Source organism: Vidua chalybeata, chromosome 21, assembly GCF_026979565.1.
Source record: "Vidua chalybeata isolate OUT-0048 chromosome 21, bVidCha1 merged haplotype, whole genome shotgun sequence".
Lineage (NCBI taxonomy): Eukaryota > Metazoa > Chordata > Aves > Passeriformes > Viduidae > Vidua > Vidua chalybeata.
Genome location: NC_071550.1, coordinates 5,390,174 through 5,412,188, shown reverse-complemented (window position 1 = coordinate 5,412,188; position 22,015 = coordinate 5,390,174). Strand labels below are relative to the sequence as shown.

General features: G+C 57.0%; 1 protein-coding gene and 1 long non-coding RNA gene across 3 annotated transcripts in view; one reads left to right on the top strand and one right to left on the bottom strand.

The window, feature by feature from the left end:
• Nucleotides 1–3,108: 3,108 nt before the first annotated feature.
• Nucleotides 3,109–4,424, bottom strand: IER5L (immediate early response 5 like). Its single transcript, XM_053962232.1, has one exon. It carries the CDS (start codon nt 4,124–4,126, stop codon nt 3,137–3,139), a length of 990 nt encoding a protein of 329 aa, XP_053818207.1. The 5' UTR covers nt 4,127–4,424; the 3' UTR covers nt 3,109–3,136.
• Nucleotides 4,425–4,669: 245 nt separating this feature from the next.
• The window catches only part of LOC128798705 (uncharacterized), a 105,138-nt gene continuing 87,792 nt past the window's right edge, over nt 4,670–22,015 (top strand). Inside the window, exons 1-2 of one of the 2 annotated variants that reach the window (XR_008434517.1) lie at nt 4,670–4,860; nt 5,523–5,613. This is a non-coding gene — a long non-coding RNA (uncharacterized LOC128798705). The remainder of the gene's footprint in view (nt 4,861–5,522; nt 5,614–22,015) is intronic. The other variant, XR_008434516.1, reaches the window with a different exon arrangement.

Below are 22,015 nucleotides of genomic sequence, written 5' to 3'. Positions count from 1 at the left end.
ATGCTGACCTGTGGGCGTCCGCAGAGGAACCTGGGTTTTAAAACTTCCCCCAAATACTGTGTGCAGCAGCCAGGGCTATGGGTGCAGGAGCTGCTACTTCTAATCCCATTGCCAGGGCCCGTCTCCAGCTGCCTCCGTGCCGGGGAGCCTCGACTCCCGGGGCAAGGAAGTGGGATGGGGCCGGGGGATGCCCCCAGGGTCCCGGTCCGAGGGGCCGGGAGGGGACTTCTCCATGGCCCCGTGGGTGAATTCTCTCTGGTCAAAGCATCCAGCCCTAGTTTCACAGAGCGAGCGCTGGTGCGTTCAGCAGTGCTCCCGCAGTGCCTCTGCGCCTGGGCAGGGGGTCACAGGGCTTATATTTTCAATTGGAATTTTTTTTGAGGGGAGGCTGTTTGGAGGATCAGCATGGGAGGGGAGCGGCGCTCAGCCCTGCGGCGTCCTGAGCGGGACAGGGCTGCCTGGGGGCAGCAGCCCCGGCGCTTGGGGACAACGCGGCCGCCCCTGCCCCTTCCTCTCGGCACAGGGGGGGGGTCGCGGCCGCTCCCTCTCTCCCCTCTCCCCCTCTCTCCCTCTCTCCCCTCTCTCCCCTCTCTCCCCTCTCTCCTCTCTCCTCTCTCCTCTCTCCCCTCTCTCCCTCTCTCCCCCCCTCTCTCCCTCTCTCTCTCCCTCTCTCTCTCCCCCTCTCTCCCCCTCTCTCCCCTCTCTCCCCTCTCTCCTCTCTCCCCCTCTCTCCCTCTCTCCTCTCTCCCCTCTCTCCCTCTCTCCTCTCTCCCCCTCTCTCCCTCTCTCCTCTCTCCCCTCTCCCTCTCTCCCCGCTCCCCCGGCCCCGCGCGGCGCTGCAGGTCCCGCGGCGGGCGCCAGGGGGCGCTGCGGGCGCGGAGCGGGCGCGGGGCGCGGAGCGGGGGCGCAGCCGGGCCGGGGGCTCCGCGCTCCGGCTCCTCCGCGGCCGCGACCCCCCCCGCAACCCCTCCGCGCCCCGCAATCCCATGGTGTCTCGGCCCCGCGAGAAGGGAAGGCTGCGCTCCCACGGTGATGCGCGGGGCTGGGAAGGGGGGTTTTGTCCATGTGTTGATGTGGGGAGGTCCCGGGGATGCTGGGGGTGCGGGGGCAGAGGGACGGCTTCATCTGCGGGATTTGCGCTGCATGCTAGGAACTGCGCGTTGTGCACAGAGTTAAAAAAAATAATAATTCTCCCCTCCTGAGGTGGCCGGGGGGTGTTGAAGGGGTGCGGAGCGGCCCCGGCTCGTTCCTGTGGGGTAAAGGAGGGGAGGAGAAAAACACATGCACAAAAAGGGGGAAAAAAGGAAAACCCGCCCGCACCACCCAGCGGCCCCGCGCGGGGATAACAAACTCCAACTTAAAAAAACTTCCCGAGCGCGTCGGGGGGCGCGGAGGAGGCGGCGCTGCCCAGGTGCGGGTCGAGGCAGGGCCGGGGGGTCCTGGCTGCTCCCCCCGCCGCGGGGCGCGGGGAGGGGACCCCGGCTCCGGCCCCTTCCCCACCGGTCCCTTCCCCACCTGGGACTCGCTTTGCGCGGCACAGCCAGACCCAAGGGGGGGCTTTTGTTGCATCCTGGCAGCCGGGGGGGCTGCGGGTGTGTGTGTGTGGGGAGAGGGTGAATCTGGATGGTGTTGGGGAGGAGACAAAGGGGTTTTTCCGAGGCCGGGGGGTACACGGCGAGGGAGGGGGGGGGGGAGTCGGAGTTTCGGTAAAGGCTCCCTGGTGCAGAGGGGAAGCAGTGGCTCAGGAGAGGGGCTTCAGCGGGCTGCGGGGTGAAGGAAAGGAAGGGCACAGCAACTTTATAATCGACTTTTTATTAAGATTATAAATTTAAACAAATCTGAACAGTTTTACCCGGTGATATACAATTCCATATGCACAAAAATACAGGCTTACAAACAAAGAAAAAGGAGCAGAAAAAAAAGAAGACCCCAACAGACCGTTTGGCAAAGCATCCTCAGTTACACACAGTGCTGATACCGTGAAGTTGGGAGTGGGCAAAAGAAAGAGGAGGGGACGACGACCAGAAAACCCACCTTTTTACAACAAAAGGTTTTTCTTTAAAAAAATAATGTAAAAAAAAAAAAAAAATCAAGAGACTCTACAGGAGACAAATCTCTTCACAAGACCAAACACTGCTGGTTTTACGATTGGGAAGGCTGAAACCAGAACAGTTAAACTTAAGAAAAAAAAAAAAAAAAAGGGAGAAAAGAAAAATAAAAAGGGGTCAGACCCGACACACACATTGGAGACGTGAGTCGTGTTACACGGGTACCGGCGGCATCACAAGCACACGCCGAGGCGGAGGCTCCGGGCTGCCGGGGGTGGCTCGCCCCCTCCCCGGCGTGGCGAGGCGCAGCCCGGAGGGACCCCCGGATCCTGGTTTTCCCCTTCCCACATTCAGCTCTCAGAACCCTCCAGCGCTCCCCTGGCACAAGCGGTGGGAAGAAGTCACATCGCACACGTTTCTTCTGGGAGGAAAGTTGAAGTGTTTTCATTTCTGCCTTTTTTTTGTTCTTTTAAATATATAAAGAAACGCACAAAAGCCACGGGGCAGCAGCGGCTTTCCCCTGTCCGCACCCTGAAACACACCGAGCCGGGGGCGGTGGGACCCGCGGGGCGGCCCGGGGCGGGGAGCGGGGCCGGGGGCGCTCCCGCCGCGGGGTCCCGGGGCCGGTGCCGGCTCTCACGTGGCGCTACCGGCCGCCAGCACCGGCCCCAGGAAGCCCGCCGCGAAGAGAGCCCGAGCGGACACAAAGAGGATTATTTAAATAGGTGCCTCGTTGGTTTTTTTTTCTTTTTTTTTTTTTTTTTTTTTTTTTTTTTTGTTGTTGTTGTTGTTTGTTTTGTTTTCGTTTGTTTGCTTGTTTTTGTTTTTTTTTTCCCCCTCTCATCTCTGCAAAAATAAAGTCCCAAGATCTCAGATTTTTTTTTTCTTTATTGTACAATTTATAAAATACTAGCGCGGCTCAGCCCCCCCGCCTCCCCTGCGCACCCCTCGGCACCCCCCCCTCCCCTCGCCCCAACCCCCCTCCCTGCCTTTGTTTCAGGGTCCCCCCTCCGGAGCCGCCGTCCCTCGGATCGCACCCCCGTTTTGTCAACAGCCCCCCCACACCCCGTCTGCTCCCCCACTTCTCTCTAAAACGCGACGATGGCCCGAGTCCAGGCTCCCAGGCTCGCCAGCGCCTGCTTGCTGCACAGCTGCCCGTTGAGGGGCTGCTCCGAGTCCGCCTGCTGCCGGCTCACCAGCCCCGTGAAACCGGAGCCGAAGATGGAGATCAAGTTGGAGATGTTGGAAGAGTCCTGGGGGTGCTCGGCGCTGTACTCCTCGAAGCGGGCGCGTTTGGTGCACGGGGCGAAGGGGGGGCCGCCCGCCACCCCGCCTCCCCCCGGCTCCCCTTCCTCCACCCCCTCCTCTTCCTCCTCCTGCCCCGGGTAATACTTGCGCTTGGTGCCGGGCGCGGGCGGCGGGGAGGCGAGCCCCGGTGCCGGCTGGCAGCAGCAGGGGCACTGCGAGCAGCAGTCCTGGTGCAAGTACCCGTTCTCCACCGTGGTCACGACGTGAGTGTCCAAATCCAGCACCGTGGTGCGGCTGCTACAGTGCGGGGCCCCGCCGCTCCCGAAGTCACAGCCGGCGGCGTAGAGCAGCCCCGGGGCCGCGCCGCCTCCGCCACCGGGACCGGCGCTGCCGGCGGCCCGGTAGAAGCCCGGGGACGAGTCTCTGCAGGGCGCTCGCTGCATCTCCGGGGGCACCGCGCACACCGGCACCTCCAGCAGCTCCGCACCGCCCCGCGCAGCCCCGCAGCTCCGCGCCTCGCGGTCCTGCGTGTCGGCGGGCAGCGGGAGCGCCGCCAGCTCCGGCGGGGCGGCGGCGGCGGGCGGCGGGCAGGCGGGCATGGCGAGGAGCGGGGCGCCGTCGGGGTAGTGCTGCTGGCGGCGGTAGAGCTCGGCGTAGCGCTCGCTCAGGTAGAGCTGCCGGGCGTTGCGGAGCACATAGGAGACGAGCAGGTTCTTGTGGAGCTTGATGCCGCCTCGCTGCGTGCGGGAGCTGTGGATCTTCCGCAGGGAAATACTGATCAAACTCTGCGCATCGAGGGTGCACTCCATCCTCCTCCGGCCCCTCAGCATCGGCTCTCGCCGCCCGCGCAGCCAGGCACCCCGGCCCGCATCCACACGGCAGCCGGGCGGGTGCGGAGGGTCGTAAGGAAGGAGGATAAAGAGGCGGGGGGGGGGAGGGAATAAAGGGGAAGGGGGGAAGGGGAAAAGGGGGGAAAAGAGCCTGAGGTCGCTGGAGAAGGGGGGCAAACAGAGAGGGGTGTCTTCAGGGGGCGGCCAGCGGCGGGAGCAGCGCGGGCATCGCCGGGGGCTCCCGCTGCTGCCGCCGCCGCCGCGCTCCGAGCACGGACGGCGCGGGCGGGCAGCGCCACCAGCGCCGCGCGCGCCCCCGCCCCGCCCACCCGCGCGGCACCGCCCCCCGCCCGCCCCTCCGCGCGCTCCCGCCCGCCCCGCCCACCCGCGCGCGCCCCCCCCCCCAGCGCCCGCCCGTACCTGTCGCGCAGAGACACTGAACGCCCGCCCGCCCGGCCCCCGCCTTTTATACCGCTGCGCCGGCCCGCGAGCCCCGCCCCCCGGGGCCAGCGCTACCAATGGAAAGGCGGAGGGCGGCTTGACGGGCGGGCAGCGCGGCCAATAGGAGTGAGGCGGGCGCCTCGCGCCGTTCAAATGGTGCCGGGCGCGGCGCGGCCCGTGAGGGCGGCGGGGGCTCGGCCGGGCTGGGCGAAGGACGCTGAGGGCACCGGGGGTCCCGCCCGAGCGGCGGCGGAGCCGGGGCGCCGCCTCCCCGCGCCGCTCCCCTCGCACAGGTGAGCGGGGGGCGGTGCCCGCCCCGGTGGGCGGCCCCGAGCCGCCGCGGGGGCGGGGGCGCGGCACGCCCCGCCCCGTCCCGCCCTGTGACAGCCCTGAGGCAGCGCGTCCCCTCGGCAGGACCTTCGGTGGTACCGGCACCGTCTGTGAATCCCATCCCCGCGGGTGCGGTGGGATGCTCCGCTCTGCTTTGGGCTGTCCTAACCCCGGGAAGTTGCCGGTTCAGGTGCTAGCCGCACCCCAGTGTTGCCGGGTACCCCCGCGCCCCGACAGCCCCCGGCGGGGACACCTCTTGTCGTGCCTGTAGAGCTCCTGCCATCACCCCGCGTTTGGAGGGGAGTCAGGGCTTTCCCCCGACGTGGGGGCAGGACCGTGCATCAGTCACTCCTCACAAAGTGCCCCAATCACACCTGGTTTTCCCCCAAAGTGAGAGCAAGACCGCGCTCAGGTTAATTATGGGCTAATTAAGGCCTTCCGTCCCGCCTCGGGGCATACGGCAGTGTTGGCTCTGCAGGGCAGCGCAGCCCCTGCTCTACCTCGCTGAAGGGTGTGAGGGGAGGGGTCTGGGCTGGTCCCTGGGGGGTTAGGGACTGCAGGGGCTCAGGGCTGGGTTTAGGGGATGCAGAGACTCAGGGGTGTCCCCACGTTTGTCGCTTAAAAGCTCCAGTCACCCAGCGACCCAACCACCGCGCCCGGGGAGCAGTAGCACCCACCGAAGCTGGTGACAGCGTAGAGCAGCCCTTGTCCGCCAGGTAAGCGCTGGGGGGCTCAAGGCAGGAGGCTGCAGTGGGAGAAGGGGTTCCGAGATGGATAGCCAGGAAGCGGCTACAGTAACGGGAGCTGCTTCTGAAACGGCATCTTCTGTAGAGAGCAGAAAGTAGGGGAGGTTTCCACTGACTGCAGAGGTTCTCCAGGCTGGGTGCCTGCCTTGGGCTCACCCTGGCATACATACCTTAGCAGTGGCTATGGGCAGCCTCGTGTCTGCGCGTGGTGGGGTGCCCATTGGAAAGAAAACCTCTGAAGCCCTTGTTCCTGCTGCGCAGCCAACACTCCAAACCACAGGGGCAGTGACACAAGGGGATCACCGGGGTCATCAGCTCACTCTGCAAAACCTGGGCTCCATGGGGGGCTTTGAGGAGGGTGCTTGGAGGGCTTTTCTTGTTTCCTGGCCTGGCTGTATTCTGCTGGCTCAGCTTGACCATGTCCTCCACTGAAGGAAATGGGAGCAGACCCAGCACCACAGAGGATTTTGTTCCTGTGGAAGGGTGGTTGGGGCAGCAGCTGAGCTAGGGCAGCTCACTGCTCCCTGAGGAGCAGCTGGCTAAGTCCTGCATGCTCATGGAGCAACCTTCTCCACAATCTGCCTTCAGCCAGGCAAACTGGGGTGAATGATACTCTGTGCTTTCCCAAGCTCCCGTAAGATGCTCTTGTTCCTTGTTCATAACATAAAAAGTGATCACAACCCTGTCCAAAGAGGTGGCTGTGGCTCAAGGCTGTGGGTACAGGCAGTGTTGGAGATGGAGGGTTGTGCTGTGTCTGTCCTCTCCTCCACCAGGATCTCTCCCTTGCAATTCTCCCTGGCTGCAAGTTGGCTTTTCCAGGACTGTGGCTGCACAGCAGCTGGAGGTTCAGGAGGTGATAACTGGAGCTGGTCTGTGCAGATACTATGGGATGCTGTAGGATTAGGTTTGGACACAATGTATAGGTCAGTGCTGAACTTTGGGTGCTTTGGTGTCTTGAGCCAGGTCTTGCTGCTGCTCAGTGAGATCAAAGGCTCTGCCATCATGGGCTGTTGGGGTTGGTGCTTGTGGACTGAGCCACAGCTGCAGCTCTGCAGCATTTTCTCTGTCCTCATGGGCACTGAGGAACCAGGGCAGCAAGCACTGCTGCTGCCAACCTGTGCCATATCCTCCACCCAGCCAGTGCAGGCAGTGATTTCTTCTCCTGCTCAGCTGGCATTTGCTGCTCTCTGGCCCATCTCCAACTGTAAAACTCCAATTTAAGTGGTCCAGGCTAAGAGCTTGAATTGCCCATTGGCCAACTATGATGGGGTGGCTTGGGCAGTGCAGATGGGGCCAGGCACAAAGCATTGCCCTGGCAGACACCCTCTGCCTCGAGCTCCTGCTCACCTTCCCACCTATGACTTGAGCGTGGCCTCAGGACACTGCCCAGTGCTGGCCCTCTGCTTTTTAATCATTGAGTGACCCAGCTGGCCTCGAGTTGTGGATTTCAGTGAAGGGTCAGGTTTTGCAGAGCTCTGCTCACAGCAGTGCTGGGTTTATGGAGCTGCAGAGGGCTGTGCATCCTCGGGGCTGGTCGGGCACCGCGGGGCAGCCCTGGATGCAGGAGCTGCTGCTGTCTCTGGCTGTCAGAGAAGTGCCCTCTGCTGTAACTGCCTGAGAAGCTTCGTGGCACCAGGAAAACCCGAGAGCGCAGCAGGAGCCTCTAGGAGATGAAGATGGAATTAAAACTTTAATCTTATTTAGACTCTGGGTAATTAATATAAAGGCTGTAAAACGTGGGCCTGATCCTGGCGCTGGCTGCTGGGCACCGTGCTGTGGCCGGCAGGGCAGCAGCAGCTGCAGGCTGACTCTCCTCCCCAGCTGGCTCTCCTGGCAGGTGCCAATGTTTTGTTTGCAGACACGGTGGTTTTAATCCTGGAGCTGGGACGGGCTGTGCACTGCAAGAGCCACACTGCTTCAGTTTGGCTTGTGGACTCCAAAATCTCCCAGAGACAGGAATCTGGCTGATACCTTTCTTGGCACATGATTGCAAGCTCTGTTTTTCTAAAGAGGATAACGAGTCCTGTCCATTTTCTGGCTCTGAAGCAGCAAGGTGGGGCAGGATGGGTTTGGTGCTTGCCTTTCTCAGGAAAACCTGTGTGTCCTGTCCAGCATCCCTATTCCCTGGTGTTGGGGTTTGGGTGCCCTTTCCATGGGTAAGGCCCCTAAGGACCCTAGTGCTGCAGTGGACAGTTCATGTAAAACCGTCTTGGTTAAATGTAATTCCAGCTTTTACCTGGCCTTTATATGGTGAGGACCATTATTTCCCCAAAGGAGAAGAGAATGGGCCCAGGATTTGCTCTCTGAAGTGCTGAGCTACCCATTTTCTGGTGTAGATGATGCTGGTCCTGGGGACTGCCTGTGATGTGGGCATTGTGGGGCTGCTCCTGGGCTGGGATGGTGCAGCTGTACCACACCTGGTCCAGCCTTGCTGATGTCCTGGTGCCAGGGCTGGTTTTGCAGCCGTCGATCCTGCAGCAGGATCCAGCAGCAAAACCTGGCGGTCCGCTGCTCTCAGCTGCAGAGTAAACAAGCTGGCAAGAGAAACCATTTTGCTTCAGCTAGTAGGAGAAACCCTTTTTAGGTAGCACTTCCAACTGGCAATGCTCTCCTTCATTAACCCCCTCCTTCCCTTTCCAATGAAACGTGAATTTGCAGCGATTGGAGATCAGGCACTTGCCAGTGCAGCTTTGCCACCCAGAGCAACGAACACAGACGTGAATTTACTGCTTGATCTCATAATTTCAGTGCAATTAGACTGGCTGCTATAAAGCAATTTCCCCTTGAGCCTCGGAGTCCTGGGCCTGGGCACTGCCCAGCTTTTCTCAGACAAGGAAACGGAGGCCTTTGGGTATTGGCTGAAACACGAGTTTTTTTGGGTGCACCTGGAACTTGACTCCCTGGAGATGCGTCTATGAGCTGGAGCTGCAAGTGCCTGGCATGTCTGAAAAGGAGCCTGCTTTTCAGGCTTACTTATTACAAGTCAGGCACCCAAAGCTAGTGGGAAAACAAGCCAGAACAAGGTTTTCAGGCTGAGCTCTTGGAGCAGGGCTGGCTTCTGCCACCTTCTCCTCTGTGCTGGGCAAGCTTAATGTTGCCTGGCTCTCCAGGCTATTCTCCATCTTGAGGGGTCTTATAGGGCAGACCCACAGGTTCTGCTGCAGTGTGTGGGGAATGGGGCATGTCAGCTCCCAAAGCCAGCAGCCCTTGGAGAGGCGTATCCATCTGTATTGATTGAGCGGGCTGTGGGTAGGGCTGTCACCTCGCTGTAGAAGCTGTTAGCTCTTTCTCTCAGCTTTAGTATCACAGTCAAATACTTTGTATAAAATCCTGGAGAAAAAGGGATTGAAAGCATACTGAAAAAGCATCCATTTAATTATCTGTTCTCCATGTTTTTAGGTGGGGAGCTGTAAAATGCCTCCCAAGTGCCATCGTGGCACTGGGCATGGATGACATGCTCAGTGTTTTGATTTGGTCTGCTTCTCTCTAAATTCACCAACTCATTTCTTTTGTTCCTAGGAACCACTGTGCAGGGTATGGGTGCTTCTGTAAGCTTCCCTGCCATTGCTTCATGGCCTTTTGCTGCTGTGTGACCAAGCACCTGTGCCCCACGTGGTGCTTACAAACTCTCCTAGTGCCTACTGGAGTGTTGGGAGGTCCCTTGGATGGGAATTGTATAATTCTTCTTTTGACTTATCCTGGAAGGATGGAATTTAAGAGGTCATTGCTGCCAGGATCCTACTGCTGATCCTCTTCTGAATGGCCTCTGCTTATCCTGCTGCAAGGGGGAAAATGCTGGCTCTGTTGGCCAGCTGGTGATGTGACCCAAAGGAGAAGGGGGTTTCTGTCTGTGCTGATGTATTTTAGCCCATTGATTGCTTGCTGTGCCCACAGGTCAAACTGCAGTAGCAGATCCATTCCTTGCTAGAGCTGAGGAGGGGAATGAGCTGCTGATGGTGTAAGCAGAGCTGTGGGTGCTCATGGAGAGGCTGCAGTGTCCTGGTTGGTTTTGGTGTGATTTGTGTGGCTCATCTCATGCCCTGAGCTGCTTGTGTGATGCTCTCCAGGGGCAGCATTGTAAAGCTCCTGGCACAAGCACTTCCCCATGTCTCTAACAAACCTGTCCAGCTGTGCTGGTTGCTGTTGGTGCCTTGTCTCCTTGTTTCTGGCATTTGGAGGCCACTGATTTCTGGCAAAACCATTGCAGGATGCTAAAGCTGCAAGATAATGGTGTGCGGCAAGCTCGGGAGCTGCTCTTTTGGGAAGAGGGGATGAAGTTGGGGTCTACTCCTTCCCATGAGCATTTCACACCTTGGACTGGGTGCTCCCCTGGGCCCTGCCAGCCAAGGAGCTCATTAAACCTCCCTGACAGATGTGGTGCTCATCCTTCTCCTGGGCTCATGTGGTATCCTGGGAGTTCCTCTGACACTGTGGGAGAGAAAGCAAGTCTGTGTCAGGGGACTCCCTCTGTAGCTGCTGTGGGGTCTTGCTGCTGCTGCCCCAAAGCATCATTTCCAGGAATCATGAGGTGCCCTGGGCAACCAGCGCTGTTTGCTGGGCTGTGGTATCTCATAGAGACCTTATTTTAATTGTTAGGTCAGATATCCTGCAGTCTTTATTGCTGTGTAGCCAAGAGTTGATCCCTGGACTTGGTCTGACCCCGAGTTGCAGCTGTAAATGAGGCTGTGCTGGAGCACAGTCCTTACCCAGACTGGGAAGTCTGTCTCCAACACCAGCATGAATGAGGGATCTTACCTGCAAATCCTGTTCCCATCTGTCCTGGGTGGAGCAGGACAGGACTTGCTGGGGACTGAGTGGGATTTGTAATCGTGCTCCCTGCTGGCGATGGGAGCAGCAGGCTCGGAGGAGGCTGGGCATCACCTGCTATAGGGTTCTGGGAGGGGTGGAGACCGGGCACCTGTGATCTAGGGCTAATCCTGTCTGTTTCCCCTCCCATCTCCCCTGTCCCGTGGTTTACAAATATTCATCAGAGTAGGGCAGGGCCTGTCTTACCACACAGGCAGTGTCTGGTGCGGGGGACCCTCGGGTGACTCCTGTGATGGGCATTGCTCATTTCCAGTGACACGACCTGCCCAGGGCTCGGGGTGCCACTTGGCATTGAGTGACGCTTGGCATTGAGGGCAACCAAACCGAACTCTCTGTTCCTGCCAAATCTGTAGGGAGGGCAGTCGGGGTAAAAACTATAGTAAAGTTGGAGCTGTGGCTCACCTGGGGAATGAACGCTGGGGTGCTGAATGGCAGTTTGGCCCCAGGCGTGGTGGGGTCCTAGTGGGGATCCCCTTCCCCGCTGAAAATGACTCCAGGAGTGCTGGAGTGCAGCGGGCGCGGGGCTCCGAAAGGGTTAATGGCTGCTCGTCTGTCATGGACCCTCCAGCCGCTCCCGAGCAGAGCCCCTCCGGCCGGTGCCCCGCGGATGGACGGGCAGCCGGCGGCAGAACTACAATCCCCGGCACGGAGCAAACCCCCGGGGTGTGCCGGGACTGGTAGTCCGGGGGCTGGCGTGGGGGTCCCCGCTGCCACTCGTGGCTGGGGCGGGGGGACCCGGAGGGAATGTGTCGGCTCGGGGAGGAGCCAGCGTGTTCACCCACTTTGTTGTTATATACCTTAAAGGAGCAGTGGCTGTGCCCGAGCGAGCTCCCTAGCGGAGCCGCGCAACCCGGGCTGTGGGCTTTTTAAAGATAAAAATCACTCGCGTGGCCTTCCTTATTAACGACATCTCCCGCTCTCAGTAACTCCTTCGGCGCCTGGGCATCGCCAGCCGGCGCGGTGCTGGGCCCGCCCGCCGTGAGGCTGCTGCGCTGCGCTGGACCGCTCTGGTCCTGCATCCCTGCCAGAACATCCTCCTCCCGGCGCTCTCTGTCTGGGAGTCCGGAGCTGCCGGGGTGTGAGTGCCGAAACCCCCAGCGCTCTTCATGCCACGGAAAATCTATTTCCTTGCAGGGGAGACATCCCCGCTCATGGTCGCCGCAGATAAAGAGCTCTGAGAGAACTGTGGAGTAGCGACGACGTGGGCAGCGCGGCAGATTTCTCATGCCGCTGTGGCACAGCCGTGACCTGGAGATTTCTTCCTCCCTCCAGCATAATTCAGTCTAGCACCCGGTGCCTCCAGCTAAACACCCTGGCCCGGCCCTGGCATGTGCCCAGCAGACACCCACATCAAAGCCACCGCGGCTTGCCTGGCCCCTCGCCAGCAGCTACCTCTAGACAGCTTGTGCAAACCTGGAGGGAGACGACTGCGGAGCATCCAGCCCTGCTGTGGGGCAGGCGCGGCTGCCTTGGGTGTGTGGTGGGAGCCACAGCTGGGTGGGCGAGCCCGCACTGGGATCGTGGTGGGGGTGCCTGTGAAACATCTGTCCCAGTGAAGCTGGGCAGCTGCAGCCTGGCACTGGCTGCTTCCAACTGCTTTGTCTCTGCTTCCCTGTGCTGGTGGTCACTGCCTCCATGTCCCTCTGAGCCTCGGCAGAGGGGATGAAATCTCTCTGGCAGGTGAATGTGCTGGAGAGAGGCTGGTGGAGTGCAGCACGGGAACCTTGCTGACTGGAAAAGCAGGAATAACCACCCAAACACAACTGGTGTGGGGGGGGACCTGTGGTGCTGCAGGGAGCTAGCTGGCAGCTGAAGTGGTTGGTGCTGGGTGATGCACTGGGGCAAGTGGCCCAGGCCTGCCTTTGCTTCCCAGGGTCACACACTGCGTTTCACACGTGGGTTGTCACCAGCATGAAGGCAAGGGGAGGGCTTGGGTGGCAGAGGTGAGCCCAGGTTCTTGGCTGAGCCTTTTGCTCCTGGGCTTTTGGGTGCAGTTCAGCCTCCTCATAGCCTGGATGTTTGGCTGCTGGGGGGACTGTACTTAGTCCTTTTTCCTTCATGAGTGTGGGTGTTGGAACGAGCATTGGAAACATATGCTCCTGCCTGGAACTGGGCTCTAACTGGTCTGTGCTATGAGTTCAGGATAGAGTCCAAAATGCTTCCAGCCTGGTGCCTGGTCTGGCATGGCTGGTAGTGGGCAGAGCTACTGGTCTTGTTCGGTTTTGGAGTTGTCTGGGTGAAATTCATACCCAGAGCAGAGGAACTCTTCCCTGGGGTGCAGATAGCTCCTGGTGCATGAGTGACATGGTGTGAGCAGAAGGGCTGAAGCCCATCAGAGCTTGTATCTGGAGAGCTCTGCTGTGCCTGGCCCTGGCTGCCCTGTGTGCAGGGACTCGTATGGTTGGGTGCTGGAGCACAACCCATGCAGCTGTGACCTCTTGGATACACTGAGAACAGCAGAAAAACCCTTCTGGGCTGCAGCAGTCTCTATCACATCCTTTTCTGTGCAAAAGGAAACAGTGGAGTGGGAGAGGCTGCCTGTGGTGAGCTGCTGGCTGCTGCATCCCTCAAGGAACCTGGGCTGCAGGGAGCCCATGATGCTACTGTGCTGTGGATGCAGCCAGCCTGTTGCCTCAGGGATGCTGAGACAAGGAACCATAAGGGGTCCTGCCCTTGCTGGTGGTGCCACTTCACAGGAGTCTATGGAAGCACCAGTGCAACCTTTATAGTGAACTGTGAACAATGAGGATCCTATGGGATGCAAGGAAAATGGCAGGGGCTCGGTCTAACATCTCATGCTGTGCCTGGCTGCTCTCCAGAGCTCTCCTGTTCAGGGGCTAGGTGAGGTGGTGGGCGCTGTATACTGGGCTGAACCCTGGTCCAGTCACTCACTCCCTGTGCTCCTTAGTGCTGCAATGCTGGCAAGTTGCTGTCTTGCAAACAGCTCCTGTACATGTGTGTGCTGTGCCTGGCCCAGTAGGGAACCTGCCTACAGGGCTGTGTGAACCCTGATACAGCATATGGGGGGAAATTGTGGGCTCCACAGAGACCTGGAGAAGATCTCTGGTGGAGAAGGGCACAGGAAAACTCTCCTACAGGCCTGTCTTAGCTTTGTTGATTATTTCTTTTTGCATTTCATCCCTTGCCTGCCATTTGGAAGCCTCCTACCAGCAGCCTTACAGCTGCCTAACACATTGTGATGGTTGTGTTGCAGCAGGTGCCTCTAAGGAGCCCTGAACTGAGGTTGCTGAGGTGTGCACCCCTCCACACCCCCCAGCCTGATTGCTTCTGACATAGTCGTGCTCAGACTAAGGCTGAGCCTGGACCCTTCCTGTCTGATGTTGGAGCAGAAGCCCCAAAGGGTGAAATGCAGCTGCTGGAGGAGGCAGCAAGAACTGTGGATTGGGGGTCTTGGAAGTGAAGCTGTTTGCAAACAGCTCCTGGGTGCAGTGGCACTTTTTACACTGTATGACTTTCCCGTATGCACAGGCATCCCCAAGGCTGAAGGGAACTTTGACTCTGGCAAGGGTAGAAATGAAACGTGGATAACATCGCTAGGCTAGCGTTGCTAGAGGAATTAAGAACCAAGCAACTGCATCCATAGGAACCTCAGTTCTTCCCTTATCCCTTTGCACATCGAAGTTAATTGCATTTCCAACTGACACATCAAGCTGTCCTGCCACGGTCGTCTGCGGCAAAGTCAGCGCATCGTGGCTGCTCTGGGATATAAACCTCACCTCTGGTGTCTCGCTCTCTTGGGGGATAATGTCTTTCCCAGGGCTGTTTCTGGTATGGTCAGGTCTTAAGAGCCCAGGGCTCAAGCTGAGTTGTCTTGTCAGGTCTTTACGGGTATCTCTTGAAGGTGAGACTTGTCAGGCTTAAGCAATGGATGAAATTTTTTTAATGGGTGTTCAGCAGCCACTGTGGAGATGCTTAAGGGCATAAATTTTTTAAGAGCATAATGGATGTTAAGCTCTCAAAAATAAATCCTAAGTCTCTCTAGCCTGTGTTTCCCAAGGTATTGGCGGCTTGCTTAAAATGAGAGAGCAAGTGAAATGAAATAAAAAGCTTTTAGATGGTGCAGATCACCAGTGTGGAGCTTCTACTTTCTTTGTGAGTCTGAGTTAGCACTTCAGGATGCTGAGGGTCAGGACAGGGAGGTTTTAATTCCTGGTTGGTGCTTTGGGGACCCAGACTGGAAAGTGGCATTAAAGGTTTTCTCCACAGCAGGAAGATAGGTAGGGCAGAGTGGGCAATGCTCGGTGCTCTGGCCCAGAAGACTTAGTGATGGCAACCAGAGAGATGGAAGTTCTCTTGATGAAGCAGAGCCAACAAAGTCTGGGTGTGGGAGATGGGCTGGTGCCTTCCTCCTTCGAGCAAGAGGCAGGAAGATCTGGACAGAGCAGCTCTGCACAAACAATTCCAGGGAGATGACAATGAAGCTGTGAGGTGCCAGGGCTTCTTCTTCCACCCAGCCCAGATGAGCTTTTCCCGTGGAAGTGACAACCCTGTGCAGGGGTTTCACCCAGTCCTTGTTGCACAAGGAGCTGGGACAGCAGGAAGATGTTCCCTGCTGGCTGGTGCAGTGCCCCAGAGCTGGGAAATGGAGAGGAACTGGCTTCATCCTTCCCCAGCCACTGATACCCCCAGGCTGGGAATCAGAGCCACTCGTTTTCTCTCTCCAGCCACAGCGATGGGAAGGAGGTGGAAGAACGCTGTGCTGGCATGGGCAGCACTGCCGAGGTGCCAGGAAGTGACAGCCCAAAACTTGTTTGATGTTGTTTTCTTCTCCCACCACTGCAGAAGGGAGAACTGCATCTCCAGGAGCATGGAGCTCATGCTTGTCTCCTCCTGCCCAGAGGACATGGCTCAGAAAAAGTGGGAGCAGCCCTGATCCCATGTACAACCCTGGGAGGTGGCGTGAATGCAAACACTGGCATCCTGCAGCACTGCACCTTTGTGTTATTCATGCCAGCTTCCCTCCCAAATATGGTTGGAAACATTCCTGCATTCCCCATAAGGTCAGCTCTGCTGTGGCTCTGCTTGCTGAGGTCAGCTTGTACCTGCTGAGGGCTTGGCCCCATTTTATAGAGCTTTTCCATGAGGTGTGCCCTGGGAATGCCCTCCCCTGGGCTGTGGTAACAGTGCTTGGAGATGAGCAGTGCTGGTGCCTTCAGGAGGCTGAGGAAGTTGAGGTGCTAGGTGATTTGCACCTGGAATTTCTGTTCCTTTCTGCTCCTTACTGGGGTTTGGAGGTAGGTGTTGACCCACTCTGAGGTGACAGGTTCAGAAACATCAAGTTGTAAGTGCCTTGGTGGCAGGAAGAAGTAAGAAAAGTAGAAGATTTGGAAATTACCAATGAGGGAAAAAATACTCCTTGAAGTATGGGTTGATGGAGAAATGTTATCTGCTGCTTTTCTACTTCAGCCTAACCCTGTTCCTCAGTTCAGGTAGTGATTGGTGTGTAATAATGGGAATAGCAAAAATATATATATTTCTGATGTGGGCTGGGTCTGCTCAAAGGGCTGTTGTTTATAAAGTCTGACTGTCTTCCTTCATCTCAAAGGCACCTCTGGATTCTCTGTCCCATCACAGCTAAGCCAAAGGACAAAAGGCTCTATCTTCCCCTCTTCCCTAATAGCTGTGAGGATCAGGGCTCTGGCTGCTCCTCAAAAACAGAAGGTGTGTCTGCACCAAGAGCCTCTGGCAGGAGGCTGGCATGGAATGTTCCTCCTTGCTCTGTTTTGCACATTCAGATTTTCTTTCCTGTTTCTCCAGTCCTCTCCAAACACTGCTCACCCCTGCTCGGGCTGGGAGAGCCTTTCTAGGTGATTGCTGCTGGAGTGGATTGGAGGTGGGAGAACACCCTCCTGCTCAGGACGAGTTTGCAAGTTCTCTGGGCTCCCTGCTGCTCTGGCTGCTGCTGCTGCCTCTTGGGGGAGGACAGGAGGGACTGAGCAGGGGGTCTCTTCTCTTTGGCACAGCTGCACTGGGGCTCTCTGCAGCTCCCAGGAACCAGGCATGGCAGCTCTTCCCCAGATGGAGGACAGGACCCTGGGGGTATTGACCGTCTGCTGCTTTGCTGCCCAGAAAAGACTGAAGGCTGTTCAGTGCTGCTGTTCTGCATTGGATTGCACCAAGCCCCATGCTCCCCTCTGTTATCCCTGAAGATGGATGCAGATGACTCCCCTCCTGACATGTGCGTGATCTGTGTGCACTTGGCTCTCCTCTCTTCCTAGGCAGCTGGCAGGTTATTTTTGGTTCTGGAGCGGCCCAGATCTGGTTTCTGCTGGGGTGAGTCCCTGCCCAGCACACCTCTTGCATCCTCCGGGCTTGTGGGAGGTGAGGAGCAGTCTTCCCTTGCCCACATGTCAGCTGGAGCCGGCAGGGATGCTCAAGTAGTCCCCTGCTGAAGGGCTCATCTGGCATCTCTGTGGAATGGCTGAGAGAAGGGGGCATTGGCCAGGTCTGTGGGGACTCACCTGGATGTGGCAGCCTGGGAAACCTGATCTGTGCGCCTCTTTGGGAGGAAAGGGATGGGCAGGAGCAGCTGGTGTTCTCTCAGGGCTTGGAAATCCAAGCCAACACCTCATCACGTGCATCCCTCTTGGCTCACAGGCTGGAGGAACAGCATCCCCCTTCCCTCAGCTTCTGGCCTCCTGCCAGTGTCCCGCAGTGAAAGCCCCTTCAGAAGGGCATTGTAGGGGCTGAAGGGTTTTCTGGGGACAGCCCTGGGGAGATGCTGGGGACCTCCTGCCCTGCGTCTCCTTGGGAAGGCCTCACTTGCAAGGCTGTTCCTTCTCTTATGCTCCGTGCAACTTCAGCACTGTCTTAAAATCAAGGTTTGTCCCAACAATCCTGGAGCAGGGCTTTGTTCCACTGTAACAGGCTACTGCTCAAAGCATCCTCTCCTCATCCACATGGGATTTTCGGAGGTCCCTGCTTACCTGTACGGGACAGAGGATAAATGCAATCAAATTCATGTTTTTCACATGTTAGACACAGGTTGAATATTTTCTGGCACCCTGGGCTGTGTGGGAAAGTGAGGCTGCTTGTTTCTCTGTGCCCAGCTGTCTCTGTAGGCTGGTGGAGCTGAGCACCTTGCTGGAGGTGAACATCTTGGTGGAACTGAGCCTGCAGGAGGTATTTTGAGAGCACGTATCCATAGTAGATGTGTGTCCCCAACTGCATTGCTGGTGCTACATACAGAAATCATTATTCAAGGCTTTTAGTAGGCTGGTATCCTGTTTATTCCAGTATTTGATCCTATGCTCCCTACAGGTGCTCGAAAGCCTGTGTGCCCAGCAATGGAGGTGGGGTAAGAGCCCCTCCCCAGGCAGTCCTGGCTGCCATGGCTAAGGACACTGCCTCCAAACAATGCTGAGGAGAGTGAGACTAAAATCATGGTGCATATACTTGTAAGGTGGTGGCTGCAAGTATTCTTGCAGGTCAGCCTGGGTGTCAGAGCTGCCCTGATGTATTCTAGGCACCACCAGAGGCTGCAGCACTCCCTGTCCAGTGCTTCCCATCCTCAATGGCACAGCTTTTTCTCACTGAAAACTGTGTCCTTTTCTCTGGGGAGGGAGCATGAACACATCCTCCCACACTCCTGCTCATCCCCTTCCAACAAAATGCTGCTCTGACGTTTCTCTCTGCTCCTGGCAGGGAGTGAAGCTGTTTCCAATCCCTGACTGGGGCTCGTGGTGTAAGTCGACAGGTCTGGGCTCTTGTGCACTGAGCATCCTTCTTTTCTGCTCTGTGTTGGGTTTCTGACTCACTTCTCAGGACCTGAGAGCCTGTCTCCTAACTCTGCAAGACTGGCTCCTGCCAGCTCTTCTGTGGGAGAGCTCATCTCCCCATGAGGTGAGGGTCTTATGCTACCGAAAACAGAACCAAATCAGCTGTGAATAGGCTTTAACTTACTATTCAGGAATACAATAGAAAATCAAAGAGATGCTACATCTCCTTTGACTGTCTGTGTGCCTGGTTTCCTTTGTTGCAGGTGACTGAAAGAAAGAAAATAGGTTTGTTATGAAAGCACCAGGTCCAAACTGCCCTGCTCTGGCAATCTGGAAACCAGGAGATGTAGAGATGCTGGCTTGTGTGGACCAGGGCTGCTGTGGGTGGGACCAACGCAAGGCTGAGACTGGTGGCTCTGTTGCCCCAAGTTGGCTCTGCAGGGTGCAAAGAGCAGCTGAGATCCGCACAGCACAGTATTTTTTATGTGGGAGGCTTTGTCCAACCTTCATCCCTGCCCAATCCCTTGCAGAGGACAAGCTGCCTCCTTGTGCCTCCTGCTTTTTGGCTATACAACATGGAGCACATCTTCTGCCCCTGTGTTGCTGGTCTGTGATCCGTTTCTTCCTTGGTCTGGCTAGTATGTTGGTGGGCACAGCTTTTGGCAAAAAATAACTAGACCAAGAGCAAAATTCAAATGCACAAAGCAAAGTATTTACTGTGAGGAATCCTAGGGCTGTTCTGTGCCACCAAGATGTCTCATGGGATGTGTGGTAGGGCTACAGAGCTACTGTCAGGAATGTGGTGCTGAGCAGGGAGAAGGTAAGGGGTCCTTCCTACAGAGATGAATTCCAAGGATGCTGCTTTTAGGGTGGGCTTGTTGGCAGGGGACTGAGTCTCAGCCCTGCGCCCTCCCTCAAGCAGTGCTCCACGTCCAAACCCTTCTCTCCTCTCTGCCTTAGCTGGTGCACAAACCATGGACAGCCCAACAGACGTCCCCTGCTGCACTGGGCTCGGGAGGGGAGGCAGCAGCGTGGTCCATCCTCGGCCCCACGCGAGCTCCTGCCAGCCCCGGGTGTGGGTGCGGGCAGCAGCCTGTGGTTAGGCAGCGCATTGGACCTGAATGCAATGTGAACTCAGGCTTCCCTTTTGAAGTTTGACACCCGGGATTTTCCCCACCCACCAGGAGGACTGAAGACAAAAAAGAGCAGAAAAGAAAAAGGGGGTGGAGGGGGGAAACCCTCTTTAAACTGTTGGTGAGGGCATGTCAAAGAGGCTGAAGCTAAAGGGGCTGTGGGGGAGGGCTTGGTGCGTGTCTATCTGGCCGGCCAGCTCTGACTCACCAACATGTGCAGGTACAGCCCTGCTGCAGCCGTGTTTTGGGTTGAGGCTCGCTCGCCCGGTGATGCTGAGAGGGGTTTGCAGAGGTAGGAGGGAAGCAGAAGAAAGGGAAGAGCTTGGCAGTGTATGTTGGCCCCTGAATTGTGTCCCCTCTCTTGGCCCTTGCAGTAACTCCCTCTTCCCAGCTGCATCCCAGGCTTGGAGGAATCAAGAAGGGTCCATCCAACCTTGGGGGAATCAAGAGAGCTGGGATCTGGCCCCACTGATGTAAGGGTTGCAGGATTAGGCTGCCTTAAACAACAAAGGCCTTGCTCCACCTGTCAGACAGATACCCCAGGGGCAGACTGGGAGGGTGTGGAGTAGAAGCTTCTCTTTGCAGAGGTAGGATGGGAATGTTTTCTGGTCCTGCCTGTCTGGTTTAACACTCCCAGCTGGGGCTTGGATGATCCAAAAGGGAGCTTGATCTGAGAAGCAAGGCTACGACTTATTATTATTTAAAATGTCTAAAGCCTGAAGCTGCAAAGCTGTGACTTGGGCAGAGATTCACCTGATAGACTTGATTTGCCAGGGATGGAGTTATGGACAAGGGTTGGGTATGATGCCTGTTTGTGGAAGGTTGTGCTGGTGCAGCTCCAAATGAGACCTGCAAAAGCAGCATCAGGATCCCACCCCATCCCTCATCTCCACCCAGCTGTATGCCTCAGCTTTTGGTTTGAAGTCAAAGCTTTAGGAGGATGAATGTGGCTGCCTTTGGCATCCCCAAACCCAGGCTTGACTCACATGGTGTGTGCTCATCTCTCTGGAGAGAAATGGATGTTTTGTGAGTCCGAGTTTGGCCAGATGGGTCCTGGAGGATCTGCTGGACCTCACTGGAGCCCTGAGCAATGCCTGCACTGGTGTAAAGTGACACTCGGTCCAGCTTGTACTTCAGCACCATGTAGAGAGACAAGTGAAATTCCAGTCCCTAACACCATCCTCTACCTCATCCTGCGGGGTGGGAGGGGAAGGTGCTCTTGCCAGAGCTGCTTTCACCAGGAATGACCCCATGCCCACAGCAAGTAGAAGAGGGGTTTTATGACCTGATGATGTGACATGTCCCAGTGAGAGCTCGCAGCAGCTCAGAAGCCACCCTTTCTGTCACTGCCCCATAAGGTTAAGCTCAGAGATGTCTCATGGGAAATACTTCCAGCTCCTAGAGTTGCAAGGAGCTGCTGATATATTTATGCCTCAGGAGGACAAATAGCTGGGGCATTGCCTGTGACAATGGTGTCAGGACCATGCCAAGTTTTGTATGAGGTCTCTACTTGATGAGGTGAGCCCACCATCCATGGCAGGAGGAGAATGGCTTTGTAGTCCTGAGGCAGCTGGGGCTTGGCTGTACTGTCACCCCAAAAGCTTGGGTCCCATCTTCTTCCTTTCTTCCTGGCCCATCCCCTCTTGTTGCAGACTATGTAGTTTAGCCTTATGATTTTAGCCCACCAAATGTCATGGTCCACTTCTCCTCAGGGAATTTGCAATGTGCTGCACAACAGAACAACTGCCTGGCTCTGCCTGAAGGTGTCCTGCCCTTGGCACCACAGCCATGCCAGATGCCAAAGTCTGGAGAGCAGCACTGAAATCACTATTTCAGCTGGAGCTACTTGCTCCTACCCTCATGGAAGGGATGCCATGTACCAGATCCTGGCTGTAAGAACCATGTGAGCAGAGCCAGAGGAGAGAGCTGGGGTGCCTACTAAGGGGAACAGCAATTCCCCTCTCTCAGTTCTGGGTCTGTGAACCACACAGTGAGGGAGGGAGGTAGCCATTCCACCAAAAGGTTAAAATAAATGTGCCAGGATCCTGCTGCCTTTTGTAGCTGGGGTAGGGGAGGGAGGAAGCTGTTTGTGTAGCTGTTCATAAAAATCAAATGTGAAAGGAGCTGCGGCACAGCAGAGGGCATCTTGGAGGGGAACCTGTGTGCCACCTGCATGAGGTCCATCAGCTCCTGGCTGAGATGCTGAGCTCAGCACTACTGAGACACAGGGAATGGTGTCCCTTGAAACCCTCTCCCTTGCCCCACACAGTGTGGCTGAGGGTTTGCAGCAAAACCGAAAAATGCCTCATCCTAGAACTGTGCCTTCTGCCAACTTGTCTTATCAGACCCTGTGTGTTCGCCTAAAGCCAGTCGCTGTAGGGCTGGGGCTGAGGAACAGCCTGCTCTTACACTGCTCTCTTGCCTGCAGCCTGTTTGCATTCATGATTGCATCCGTGCATTAAAGTGCTTTGAGCTCCTCGTTACCAAAGTGCAGAGTCTGAGTTTTAACGAGCCACCCGTGGGAGCTGGGACTGGGAGAGACGAGCTGCCGTCCTGCTGAACCGCGGCAGAGCTTGACAACAGGCACTGCTGCCTGGAAACGGTGGGCAAAGGCTTTATTGACCACTGGAGGTCACTTTTTCAATAATGCAGTACAATCCAACTTTATTTTGT